At 45.3% G+C, this 13,749-nt stretch overlaps 1 protein-coding gene across 16 annotated transcripts in view; it reads right to left on the reverse strand.

Moving 5' to 3' along the window:
* The window catches only part of LOC137435016 (protein lifeguard 1), a 41,791-nt gene that overhangs the window by 19,446 nt on the left and 8,596 nt on the right, over positions 1-13,749 (reverse strand). For 8 of the 16 annotated variants that reach the window (XM_068128351.2, XM_078784826.1, XM_078784827.1 and 5 more), the window contains 2 exons: positions 12,612-12,686; positions 9,353-9,447 (listed from right to left, as the gene is read on the reverse strand). In XM_068128351.2, the coding sequence (XP_067984452.2) occupies positions 9,353-9,447; positions 12,612-12,686 (170 nt within the window). Of the gene's footprint in view, positions 1-9,352; positions 9,448-12,611; positions 12,730-13,749 lie in introns of all 16 variants that reach the window. The other 8 variants (XM_078784831.1, XM_078784833.1, XM_078784830.1 and 5 more) reach the window with 2 other exon arrangements.

Below are 13,749 nucleotides of genomic sequence, written 5' to 3' on the forward strand. Positions count from 1 at the left end.
CGCTAATTCACCCCAGATCCACCTTGTTTGAAATTCCAACTTCTTTCCTGGAAGTCCTGGCAGTGTCCATATGTTTTATACCTCTCCCACCGCCCCCTTCCCACGCCCCCCCCCCCCCTAAAGCCCTCGCCCTCTCTCAGATCTCTCGATGTCTCCATGTCTCTCGGTCCCTGCTCTCAAATGTTGTGTTTGTGTCCTTCCCCCTCTCTCCCCATCTTGTCTACCGCTCCCTATGTTATATGTTTTATGTGTCGGTTTGTCTTTCGGTGTGATTAATGTTCGCTCTTTCACGAGCCTCGACCTTGTATACAAAAAAAATAAAATAAAATAAAATAAAATAAAATGGCGGATGAAGGGAAAACCGCCCAACATGCAGTTGGCAATGCGAATTGCAATTGACGGAAAGGGGGGAATGGAAGTGTTGGGGAGTGGGAATAAAGGGAATCTATCTCTTTCACTGGTGCAATGGAGTACTTCAATTAATGGGAGACACAGCCTTACCCTAAAACACAGAATAAGAGATAACCATCAACAGGGGTATTCTATTACTTGGCTGACGTGTATGCTTGTGGACTAATTATGGGATGCCCTTTCACCTTTACACAGCTCCGGAGGTAGGGGGGCGCAGAATAAACAATAATCATCACCAATTTACCACAATACAACACAATCAAAAAAATACAGGCCTCATGTCCGCAACAATATATATATATATATATATATATATATATATATATATATATATATATACTGTATATATACACACACACACACACACACACACACACACACACACACACACACACACACACACACACACACACACACACACACACACACACACACACACGTCACTATGCGATTTCATACCATCAGTGGTGAACCGCCATTAAGGTATCCCATCCAGCTATGCTGTACCTTAATGGGAGCGATAAGTGCCATCTGCCACATGGCACATTACCTCTGGTATCCACTCATTATATGGAATCCCCTGGATGCAGCCGGGAGCAAACCAATCCAAATATATGTGCAGTTCTCCAGCTTTCAATGAGCGCAAGCAATGACGTCACTGCCATGTACATACGCTCTGCCTGTCAAGCTCTCAAGAGAACCCTCTGACAGAGCAGAATTTGGATGGATGGGATCTGGATCCATCTGGATGGGATACCTTAATGGCGGTTCACCACTGATGGTATGAAATCGCATAGTGACTGGTATATAACCAAAAGAGTTTCAGAGTCATAAGTGTATGCAGTACTCACTGCGTTGCCCTGATGAGCCCCAAAAGGGCGAAACCAGGTCGGTAACTGAGTTTTACATACACTTATGACAGTATCTGAACTAAGATCAAAATTCTGCTCTGTCAGAGGGTTCTCTTGAGAGCTCGACAGGCAGAGCGTATGTACACGGCAGTGACGTCATTACTTGCGCTCATTGAAAGCTGCACATATATTTGGATACACACACACACACACACACACACACACACACACACACACACACACACACACACACACACACACACACACACACACACACACACACACACACACAGCATTTAATATGGATTTTTTTTTTTCCTTGACTTGGGTTTACTTTCTTAACTCAGTATATCAATCTGGTGAGCTTCTTTTACACTTTGGTGATTTATTTGTTAAAAAAACTATGTCACTGATTGTCTGTCGCAGCAAGAAGTCAACAACAGGATTATATCACAGGTGGCGTGGCAAAATGTACGGACAGGTGCATTTGACGATTGGCTTCACAGTCAGGTATACAAGGGTTGTTGCGTTCTGTATTAGTGGAAAACAACTGCTGCACGTCTCCAAAAGTTATTGCCGCTTCCTCTGGAGATGGTCCGTCAATTCGACAATGCTGTTTGTCATGGAGTGGTGGCTTTACGAAATTACGGCATGAAAGAGCGTGCTATTGCTCGGCAGTATGGCATCACTCAAGGTCAGGTGTCAAAGATCCTGAAACGAAATGCTCAGAGGGGTGTCCCTACTCCAATACCGAGGCCAGGACGTCCCCGCAGAACCACAAGGAGGGATGATCGCCAGCTGCACCGGTTAGTCCGCAATGGCCGTACCAAGTCAGCTAATCGGCTTAGGGCTGAGTGGCAGCAACTGACAAATGTGCCTGTATCCAGAAGGCTAGTCAACCAACGACTGGTTCAAGCAGCAGGCTATCGTGTCAGGCGTCCCCTGAGAAAGCCACACCTGACCAGACAACACCGCCAGCGTCGATTGCAGTGGGCCAGAGAGCACCGTCAATGGCAGCCAGGACACTGGAATCACGTGATCTTCAGTGACGAGTGTAGATTTCTGGTCTATCGTCAAGATGGCCGCGTCCAAGTGCGCAGACAAGTGCATGAAGACTACAACAAAGATTGTATAGTGCCAAGAATCCAAGCTGGAGGTGGTGGGGTGACGGTTTGGGCTGCTTTTCATGCAGGGGGCAAAACTGACCTGGTTGTTCTGAATGGAAACCTGAACCAGTTCAAGTACAGGGCCATTCTGGAAGAAACATTGCTTCCATTTGCTCGTGCAGCCTTTCGAGGAAACTTTGTCTTCCAAGATGACAATGCACGGCCTCATCATGCTCGCATGATCCAACACTTTCTTGCTGACCGTGGTGTAGAGCATATGGAGTGGCCTGCCATGTCGCCGGATATGAATCCGATAGAGAACTTGTGGGCAGAATTAACGTGTCAAATCGACCACTTGGACCAGCAGCCGACCTCTGTGCATGAATTGCAGCAGGCTATTGTCACTGCATGGCAAGCGATTCTTGTCCAAACCTTGGCAAATCTCGTGAACAGCATGCCTCAACGTGTACGTGCTCTCCTGAATGCTCGTGGGGGTTACACGAAGTCCTGAACTGTAATTTTACTGTCCGTAATCCCAGTCGTAATTTAACTTTTGTTTTTGTTAAAAAAATTTTTTGGCTCATGTGCAAAATAAAGAGATACTTCTGGAAAACGTACAGAAGTTTAACACAGTACTGTCCATGAATTGAGTTCGATATCAGTTTACATCACTTTCAAGGATCAATTTATTTGTTTCGAAATGTCAAATGTGGTTTTTGTTTCTTTTGAAGGTCACATTAACAAAATCTAGAATAATTTCAACATAATTCCAATGGACTTTTGGTTCGAAGACATCTTGAAAAGTAAGTTCACCCCCACAAAAAAAAAATTCCATATTAAATGCCAAGTCTGTATATATATATATTAGCCCCTCGCAGGAATTTGATTCCTGTTTATAAAATTGTATATATATATATATATCTATATATATATATACATATATAATAAAGGTTAATTTCCCCTCCTAGTTAATTATACTACAACACGTAGCCTCGTTTAAGCTCAGTTATTTCTTAGTAAATGTAAAGCGTAGTAGTCCGGCAGCTAAGCTAAATATAGCATAACAATTGTGCATTTTGTGAGGTAAAGCACCAAATTTGGCACACTAGTAGACTATCATATTGTTGCGGACGCGGTTAAAGATGTTATTTTACCGAGCGGTTGGTATTACCGCGACCGAACAGTTATTCCCCGATTAGAACCCGATTCCACCCAAACGTTGGCCGGATCGCACCGCGGCTGCTCAATGAGGGAAAAGACTAAAACGACGAATGCAAAGAGGAAGACGAAGGCAAAGAAAGGTTTGGAAATACTACTAGATTTATTTACTATTTACACACATAAGCAAAAAGAAAGCAGTCACGTTTATTTACAGCACATAAGACGCAGGTGACACAGTGAAAATACTAGCTTACCTACAGTCTTAATTAACCCAGGACAGAACAAACAAAAGACAGACTCACGCAGGGAATGATGACAGGAATCGCAGGAGGTGGATGGCTGGAGGTGAACGCTTGGTGGAGCCAACGCGGAGCTTGGTGGAGCCTTGGTGGAGGTGAACGCTTGGTGGAGCCAACGCGGCTGGTGGGGGGTTGGTGTGACGGGTTCTCTCTCCTTCCCTCACAAGCTTCAGGACTCTCTCTCTCTTTCTTAGTCCCACCCAGTCCAACAACTTCCTCTCTTGCTTAGTCCAACTCAAGGCCTTTCTGTCTTCTGATCTCCTCCCTCCTCGACTCTCTCCGGGGGCCTCTGCCTCAGGTTATATATAAGCCCCACCCTTGACCCTTTTGCGAACCTCCCCAAAACGTTCTCTCTCCGCCCTCTAAAGCCAACCCCTCGTTCCCGGTTGGTCGGCAAGGGCTGGTTCACTCCTCCCCTCTATGACGAGGTGGGGACCCGCCTTTCTTCCCCAACCCTGCCTCGTGGTCAATGGCGGCAATTGGAGCGGAGGTAGTTTCCAATCGACGAAAAGGGGGAATGGAGGTTTTGGGAATGGGAATGAAGGGAATCTATCTCTTTCACTTGGTGCAATGGAGTACTTCTATTAATGGGAGACACAGCCTTACCCTAAAACACAGAATAAAATATAACTATCGAACAGGGGTATTCTATGATTGGCTGACGTGTATGCTTGTGGACTAATTATGGGACGCCCTTTGACCTTTACACAGCTCCGGAGGCAGGAGGCGCAAAATAACAATAATAATAATAATAAAGCACACAATCAAAAAAAAATACAGTCCTCATATCCGCAACAATATTATGAAAAGATCTGGATGTTGGGCCATCTCAGATTGAGAGATTTGATTTTTGCAAGATTTGCAGATTTTGCAGATTTGCAAGCTGAGATTGCAACACCAGGGACGGCCGACTCCTTCCTGCGAGCTGCCCACGTCACCCGCACAAGAAGAGCTCATCAAATCACTGCAGCGGCACTGCACATCCTGCAACACCGTGCGTATGAACGCCACTGTATGACATATGCTGATGATGCAGAAGACCTGCCTGAGTTCGAAGACTGGTGTCACCAGAGAGGAGAAGACATTCCCAACTTTCAGTACTGGGCAACTGTGCTGGAACTAGAGATGTTGGTACTGGTCTACGTGCGTTCTCTGCGGCAGGCTTCATTCACGATGTATCTTGATGCCCTGACGGAACTGGTCCCATGGTTCCATGCCTTAGACCACACACACTATGCCAGGTGGGTCCCTGTTCACCTGAGAGACATGGTTGCACTCCCAATGAAGCACCCAGATGTAGCCAGAGAATTCAGGGCTGGCAACTTCACTGTACAGAAGACGAAGAAGGTGTTCTCTTCGATCCCAATCGACCAGGCGCATGAACAGAATAACGCCTGCATCAAAGGAGATGGCGGAGCAGTCGGCCTCACTGACAACCCAAGTGCCCTGCGGCGTTGGATGATTGCCGGGCCAGAAGTTGCCAGGGCCATAGAAGAGTTCCAAGATGGCCATCAACACTGGGGGACTGGGTGAGACGAGAGGACACACGTCATCACGACCAGACACCAAGTGTGCAGACCTCTTTCGCCAAGGATGTCCGCGCCCTTGTCAGCGTCATAGAAGAGCTTGGCAACCCCTTTAAGGAAGAGAGCATGGATCTGGTTGTCCTTGACACAAAGGAAATTGCAGGTCCTGCTGCAGTTGAGACTGTCAGGAATGTGAAGAAGATTGGCCAAGAGCAGTTCCAGGCTTTCACCAGAGAATGCCTGGTGGAAAGGACCAAGCCAATTGATGATGCAATTCGTCGGAACAAGCTGAAGGTGTCATTTTGGAAAATGGCGGCCACAGCCATCAGGGGCTGAATTTGAGATGGCCCAATATCCAAATCTGTTCATAATAGGATAGTCTACTAGTGTGCCAAACTTGGTGCTTTCCTCACAAAATACACAATTGTTATGCTAAGTTGCCCCACTATAGTCCTTTCCTGTGTTAGTTTTGCGTTGAGTAGGATAATGAGAATTAGGTCCCTTTACGATGCCTCAATGCTTTTGGTTTTGGCACGAAATACCACGAGGTAGGCCTGAACAATTCGACCAAGGCCGAAGGAAGGCGGAGGAGGAGCCAACGGTAAGCGCGAGCCGCCAATCAGGGATCGAGCGGAGTGACTTACCACTGCGGCAAAAGGCGGGGTTTGGAACATTCGATTCGGGCTAGGGCGGGGCCATATAACCCTGTGCCCAGAGCCCCCGCCTCAGTTCAGTTATGAGAGTGCGGGGTGTTGAGTAATGAGTTCGGAGCGCTCAGTTTGACGGCAGATGAGTTGCGCAGCCCATGAGAAGAGTTACGAATCAGAGTTGTGGGAAGACGTGCGTGAGATTGCATTGTGTCGAGTCACATCGGAGGAACTGAATAACTCCGTGTATACGAACTTTGCCCTGCTCCCCGCGCAGTATTAATCGTGGCTGTAAAGAGAGACCCGCGCGGGGCCACAGACGCGCATATTTCCTTCTGCCTGCCTTTGCCGATATACGCGCCGCGAGGATTTTCCCGCCTGCCTGCCTTCGCCGGGATACGAGCTGTGACCGCCAGAGGGCCACGCCGGGATGAGCTGTTCCTGGAGCGACCGAAGCAGGCGGTGCTCGGCACGCGAACATTCTTCCTCCATCTCCCTGTGTGTGTAAGTGGGCCCATTGTCTGGGTAAATAAGTAAGACTGCTTAAGCTCTGCCCTGTGTCTCTTCTTCTACCGAATCAGTGTAAATAGTGTAATAAATCATGTTATTCCTTCTGATTCGACCGTCTTGGGTTTTCCATCATTGGCTTGGCATGGTACGAATTAGATCGCTCTGATCGGGTTCTATAGGAAAGGTAACAGCACGGGTCACGTGGTACGCCATCCGCTCGGGCATACTCAATCACGCGTGGTTAGTGCGAGACTCGATCCCCGCTTCCGCTGCGGCGTGGGTACTCAAGGTACGTGCAAAATTGTCCCGAGACCCTTTTCCACATCTGCTCGGAAGTGGCGACTCAGTCTCGCGGTTCGAAAACCCAGAGAGAAAAAGGGGCTTAATCTCCCCTTTGAAAGGGAACGGGCTTCGGAAAACCGCAGCAATATATAGATATATATATACAGTGGAACCTTGACTTACGAGTTTAATTCGTTCTGTGACCGAGCTCGTAACTCAAATTGCTCGTTTCTCAAATCAAATTTCCCCATTAAAATGCATTGAAATGCTATTAATCCGTTCCAGCCCGCCAAAAACCACACCAATTTTTTTTAAAATATACAGTATATATAAAAATATCTCGCGCTTTATATTTCACCTGTATGCAGCATACAAGTTGGCAGGATGGCCTGGACTGGAGGTACGCACACTTGACTCTAAAGTCTAAACTGTCCAGCCTGGGTTTGAATCCCGACCCAGCTATAACCTGTCATGGGTGAATCACAGGCAGGGTGATTCATCAATGTGTGTACCGCTAAACTGGGCGCCCCGTTTGCGTCCCATTAGTTGTTGGATGTTAAGGATCTCACCGTGTTTTCCACAAAGAGAAGGCGAGCTATCGCCGGCACTCTGAACAAGTTGTGGCCTGGCATGCTCTTCTCCTCTGCCGTTATATACGTCCTCCTCGGCATCTTTTTCCAGAAGAGCCCTGTCTCGTCACAGTTGAAGATTTGCTGGGGGATGTATCGTTCGGCTTCTATCAGTTCGGCAAAAGTTATAATAAAATCTTCAGCTGCCTTCACATCCGCCTCACCAAGTCGACAACACGCACACCTCGCTCATGTTTTTCGACGATTGCGTGTTTTATATCCAAGCACATCATCCTCTTCTTCTTCTCAGTTATAATAAAATCTTCAGCTGCCTTCACATCCGCCTCACCAAGTCGACAACACGCACACCTCGCTCATGTTTTTCGACGATTGCGTGTTTTATATCCAAGCACATCATCCTCTTCTTCTTCTCAGTACCGTGTTTTCCACAAAGAGAAGGCGAGCTATCGCCGGCACTCTGAACAAGTTGACGGCAGAGATACTGTACTTGCACGGCAAGATAACCACGTGACCAGAACCCACCTGGTGGCGTAAACTCAAAATAACCAACATGCGAAAACAAAAATGCAGCGCTATACGACAGAGATACTGTACTTGCACGGCAAGATAACCACGTGACCAGAACCCACCTGGTGGCGTAAACTCAAAATAACCAACATGCGAAAACAAAAATGCAGTGCTATACGACAGAGATACTGTACTTGCACGGCAAGATAACCACGTGACCGGGTGGCGAAAGCTCGTAACTCAGATCTCGGCTCGCATCTCAAAGCAATAAACCGCCCGAGCGACGGCTCGTATCTCGAAAAACTCGTAAGTTGGGGCACTCGTAAGTCAAGGTTCCACTATATATATATATATATACACACACACACACACACACACACACACACACACACACACACACACACACACACACACACACACACACACACACACACACACACACACACACACACACACACACACACACACACACACACACACACACACACACACACACACACACACACACACACGATCAAGTAAAAATTGCTTCAAATTAATCCAAACCTATGGGAAAATAAAATTCCAACATTCAAAAACAAAGATGTACACAAGAGTCGCATTTTCATGTATATAAAGTGCAGATAGTGGAACATTTAGAACCGGGGCTTACCCAGTCGAATGGTTTGAATAATCTAAAACTTGTCGAACTCATTTTACTCTCTTTTCTTTGAAGAATCAGGTGCATACAATTACAACTCAAGACATCCCTTATATAACCTTCCGTTGTTGAGCTCTTTCAACCAGTGCAAGAATAAAAGGCCTCCTTTATTACCCTGCGCTCGCTAAGCGAAGAGCAGAGTTAAGCGATCGGTTGCAAGTGTACATGCGGCGTATGTACGTGGCATGTCTGCATTTTAAAGATTCATTTTCTCAGCAACCGCTGGTCCAATGGACATTAAATTTTCATCATCGGAGCGCCTCCTCCTGTATAATTTTTAAAAATAATTATGACGTCATAGGTCGCATGGTATAGGAGCCATCTTGGAAAAACCGAAAAACATTGCACCTATATATCTCCAAAACCTCTCCGTGAATTTTTTTTGAAATGTAGCTCATTGCAAAGAACTCCGCATGGGGAATAAGTGTTGTTGACAATGACGTCGTTGGTGCCTTAATTATGACGTCATAATTTGACAGGGACAATGCTTAGTGTGATCAGTTTTAACTTTGAGCGTGATCTACACAACAATTATATTAGAGAATATAAATTTATGATGTCATCGCTCACGAGGTCTGGCCACCATATTGGATCAAAGAAAAAAAACCTTACAAAAAAAAGAGGAATTGGCTCGCACCAAGTTGACTGCGCGGGTGAAGTATTCTATGAATACCATCTAGTTTTCTTTTTTCTATCTCATGGTATTTTACCTTGGGCTTCCACGAGAACATTAATAAATTGCTAATTTCAACCAAACCTCACCTTGCGAATAAAAGCGCGACGCACATCCTTGTTCTCCAGAGATGAAGTCATAAATTCCTCATTTTCGATGTATGCTGGGGGCATGTCTCCTTCACCTTCACATTAAAGGAAGACAACATGGTTGCAGGAATAGAGCTGTCCAAGTAATGTTTAAAGACGCGGGTTGCTGGTAGCATTGTTTAACACCATGCTTTTAAAACGTCAAAAATACCCATTTACCGCCACCACCAAATGGGGGGTGGATGCAAGTTTTCACCCCCGATCGTCTGTCTGCCGTCTGGCTGTATTGATATCGCAAAACGTTATGGACAGATTTGGAAGAAACTTCGTGGACAGGTTGGGTGTGAGACAATGACGAATTGCTGAGACTTTGGTGAAGATCCAGATCAGGATATATGGGAATTTCTTAAGTGATTCTTCACCAATGAAAGATAGGGTCAAAAAACAATAAATAGCATGATATTTCAAAACATTGTGGACTGATTCTGACAAAACGTGTTGGATGAGTTGTAGTGGGGAAGCTTAGCACAGAATTTCAAAGGGATGGGGACATGCCGGATAACCACCTTTTAGAGGCCATTTTTCCCCGCAAGCGGGGGTTGGCCTTTTTCGGGAACTGTGGTTGTTGTTGTTTTTCGGTCCCCTTTTTGAAGCAATGTTTTACGGCCGGATGCCCTTCCTGACGCCAACCCTTTTTGCCACCTTTAACGACAAGCAGGGAATTACCAGTGAACTGGTACTCAATTTGCCGACCTCGGAAGGATGACAGGCTGAGTCAACCCCCCTGGCGTTAATTCAGCGATTGACCGGGATTCGAACCCAGGATCCTAGGATCCTAAGCCGGCACCCTAGCCGCTAGCCCAACACCAGGGACTAGGACATGCCGGATAAAAGCACCAAAATTTTATCAGGCAATCTTCAGGGTCCCAGCTATGATTCTATAACCGGCGCCAAGCGATACGACCACTCTTATTTGAAAATTTTTATTATTTATGATTTTTTTTTTTTTTTGGTTTTTTTTGGAAAAGAAATGTTTTTATTGCAGAAATGAGAATCTTTTCCGATCATTTTTGTGTAATTGTTTTTAAAATCGAACATCTAGAAGTATTTTAAAACAATATTTGAAAATTAGGTGTCTCGGGTGCATTTCCTCAGCATCTAAGCTTCAATTCTAGAACCGGCGCCAAACGATCCGAACAGCAAGATGCATGCACAATAGACATTTATATATTTTTATTTAATTACATGCATATTATATTAAATCTGCTATATGTTGAAATTATATGCTATATGTTGCTTTTGTTGCAATTTTCCTTGTATTGTGTTTCCTTGTGTTGCAGGTTTCGAGGGCTAGACTTCATGAAGATGGAATTGACACAGTGCATAATTTGCCAACAAACTATACCTGAATCCCTGCGCTGCCCCTTGAATGCACGTGGAGCAGACACATCAGCACCGGCGGCCTATGCATCATTCCTAGAAAATGTGGCTCACTTCAGAGAACTGAACTCGTTGCCGGTGCCGCTGCATTTCGGCAGTGACATCACTGTGGATGACCTCATCAGGAATCGTGCACAGTGGCACAAATCCTGTCATTCACAGTTCAATGCAAACAGACTGGAAAGAGCAAGAAAGAGGGAGAGAGATGTTACCCCTGAAAGTGGCACTACTGAAGGCAGGCGCCGGCGGCCACGCCAATCGCTCGACAAGACCATCTGCATATTTTGCACTAAGCAAGATGGACTCCTGCATGAATTTAGACCTCTAGGCGCAGATAACGTCAGGTTTATGGCCAGCATCTGCAAGAGACAGAGTTAATGGCCAGGATTGAAGGGGCCGGTGACCTTATTGCCCTGGAAGCAAAGTATCATCTGGCTTGCCTCGTTGGTCTTCGGAATAGTCATCGGTCTCTAGTGAGACAGAGAAACTTCCAAGGATGAACCTGCGAATGTGAAGAAGTTCAAAGCAAGAGCTTTCGTAGAACTCCTCACACACATTGAAAACGAGATAGAAGAAGGTACATTTTGCTTCAAGTTGGCCTCATTGAGGCACCTCTGCGAGAAGCGCCTTGCAGACTTTGGTATTACCAGTGACATCAACAAGGGCCATTTCAAGGAGCAAGTTCTGAATCACTTCCCCCACGCCCAAGAGCAAAGTGACGGGAAACAAGTGATACTCGTGTGTGAACAAGGAATGCAGGAAATGCTGAAGCAGGCGTTCAAACAGGACTTTGAGGGAGATGCTCTGATTTTGGCGAAAGCTGCCAGGATTGTACGAAATGAAATCTTCAGCTCAAGCGGGTTCAACTTTGATGGTGCCTTCCCCAGTGACTGCCAGCAGAAGGCTGTCCCGACCCAACTCAAATCCCTGATAACCATGCTGATGAAAGGGGCAGATCTGAAAGACCAGGACACAGCGGATTCACAGGCCTGTCTCACAGCTTCACAGGTCATCCTTTACAACTGCAAGAAGACCAAGAAGCGTGAGCAGAGAGCCCCAAGTGACACACAAGGGCCCCAAGTTGGCAGATCACGTCATTCATCAGACTGCAGATAGAAGGACATGCTTCACATGTCCAAGTAATTTCGAACTATGCAGCTGCCGATGTGAGAAGTAGCTTAGCCGAGAAGTAATTTTGCACCATGTTGGGTGAATATACGCACGGTCTGAAAGAGTATCCATTTTTCTTGATTTTCGTATGTGTTAAGGGCAGGCTCCGACTTTCAGGTTTTTCTGGCATAAATTTTTTCCTAATTAAGTTAGAGCGCTGAAACCAAAGGCATTGAACGTGCTGTCCCGAGCCCGTTAAAAATGACGTTTATTTCATCTTTCTACGTTAATTAGAACGTTTAAAAAAAATTGAGGAAATGCACCCGAGACACCTAATTTTCAAATATTGTTTTAAAATACTTCTAGATGTTCGATTTTAAAAACAATTACACCAAAATGATCGGAAAAGATTCTCATTTCTGCAATAAAAACATTTCTTTTCCAAAATTTTCCCAAAAAATTTTCACAAATAATAAAAAATTTCAAATAAGAGTGGTTGTATCGCTTGGCGCCGGTTATAGAATCATAGCTGGGACCCTGAAGATTGCCTGATAAAATTTTGGTGCAACCAATTTGTCCAAAGTAAATTACTTGTCACAGAAATGACAGCTTTCATCAATCCACTACTGCCGAGCGTGGCACTGTGTGCCTGGCACCTTTTAGTTCCCAGGATTTGGGTGAGGGCCGAGGGGGTGTCGTTTCCGGTTACCTCTCAGTGTGTTCGCCGGCAGAGTTGACAGTCTTGGGGGTTGAGATCCTTCCCTGCCCATAAGTCCCACTCCATCTAGTTTTGTTGGGAAAAAGCACCGTCCTTGATAGGGCATGTTCTGTTGGTACACATGTACCCCCATCTGATAATCCTAATTGGTGGTTCTATGCTAGGCTCACCGGATCTCAGCTTTCAGTCGGGAGAACACTGGACGGACCCCACAATAATTCCACAATAATCAAATGGCATATGATGCACAAGAAACCCATCGTCAAGTGCTCTGGGGATTTACAATGACGGCTGGCGCACTCAATCCTACCTTGCAATGTTCTATCCCATCGCATATGTTCCGATAAATCAGAATTGTGCCCTTTTCGAGATGCCCCTGAAACCATTTCTCATGCTTTTGCTGAATGCTAGAGGTTATCCTCCCTTTTTTTTTTTTACAATTTTATCACGTGTGATTCAGGGGCTCAGTTTGATTTTTACACATCATGTTTTTTTAATGGTTTTAACATTACTCACCAATGTAAAAATGAATGTATTTTAGTGAGCTTCTTGTGTTCTGGGCCAAAACTTGCCATTTATTTATCAAGGAAACAGAAATTGCAGAACATTGATATTTTGGCTGATGACGTCTTGATCATTTTTAAATCGTTGGTTACATCTCGTGTCCATTTTGAGTTTGAAACCGATGATTCTGCCTGGTTTGAAAAACAGTGGTGTGTTCAACAATTTTTATGTAGCCTGGCTGGTGTTCTTACAATTAATTTGCAATTTCGAACCATTGCTTCTATGTTACCCCTTCCCCTTTCATGATTGGTTGTCTTTTTATTTGATACCTGTGTCATCGTCTCTTTCACCATGTAAGAATTGAACCTCCTTGCAATAAAGAGGAAAAAAATGTCGAATGTCTGTCTATCTCCTTTGATGACGCTCCTACTCAAACTCCTCTCTTTCTCAAGGCCTAACCCGGGGTGTCACAGAAGGTTTTACATACAGGTCCTTCATGTTAAACCCTGGCTATTTATTGAACTAGTGGGTGCGTTGGAACTAGTGGGCCCTTGGTCCTCCATTGGACCAAGTTTTCATTGGTCTTAACGGCATTGTAGCATAACAATACGAGGACATATTGGGT

The sequence above is a fragment of the Myxine glutinosa genome, chromosome 9 (genome assembly GCF_964187855.1).
Source record: "Myxine glutinosa chromosome 9, kmMyxGlut1.1, whole genome shotgun sequence".
In the NCBI taxonomy this organism is placed as follows: Eukaryota; Metazoa; Chordata; class Myxini; order Myxiniformes; family Myxinidae; genus Myxine; species Myxine glutinosa.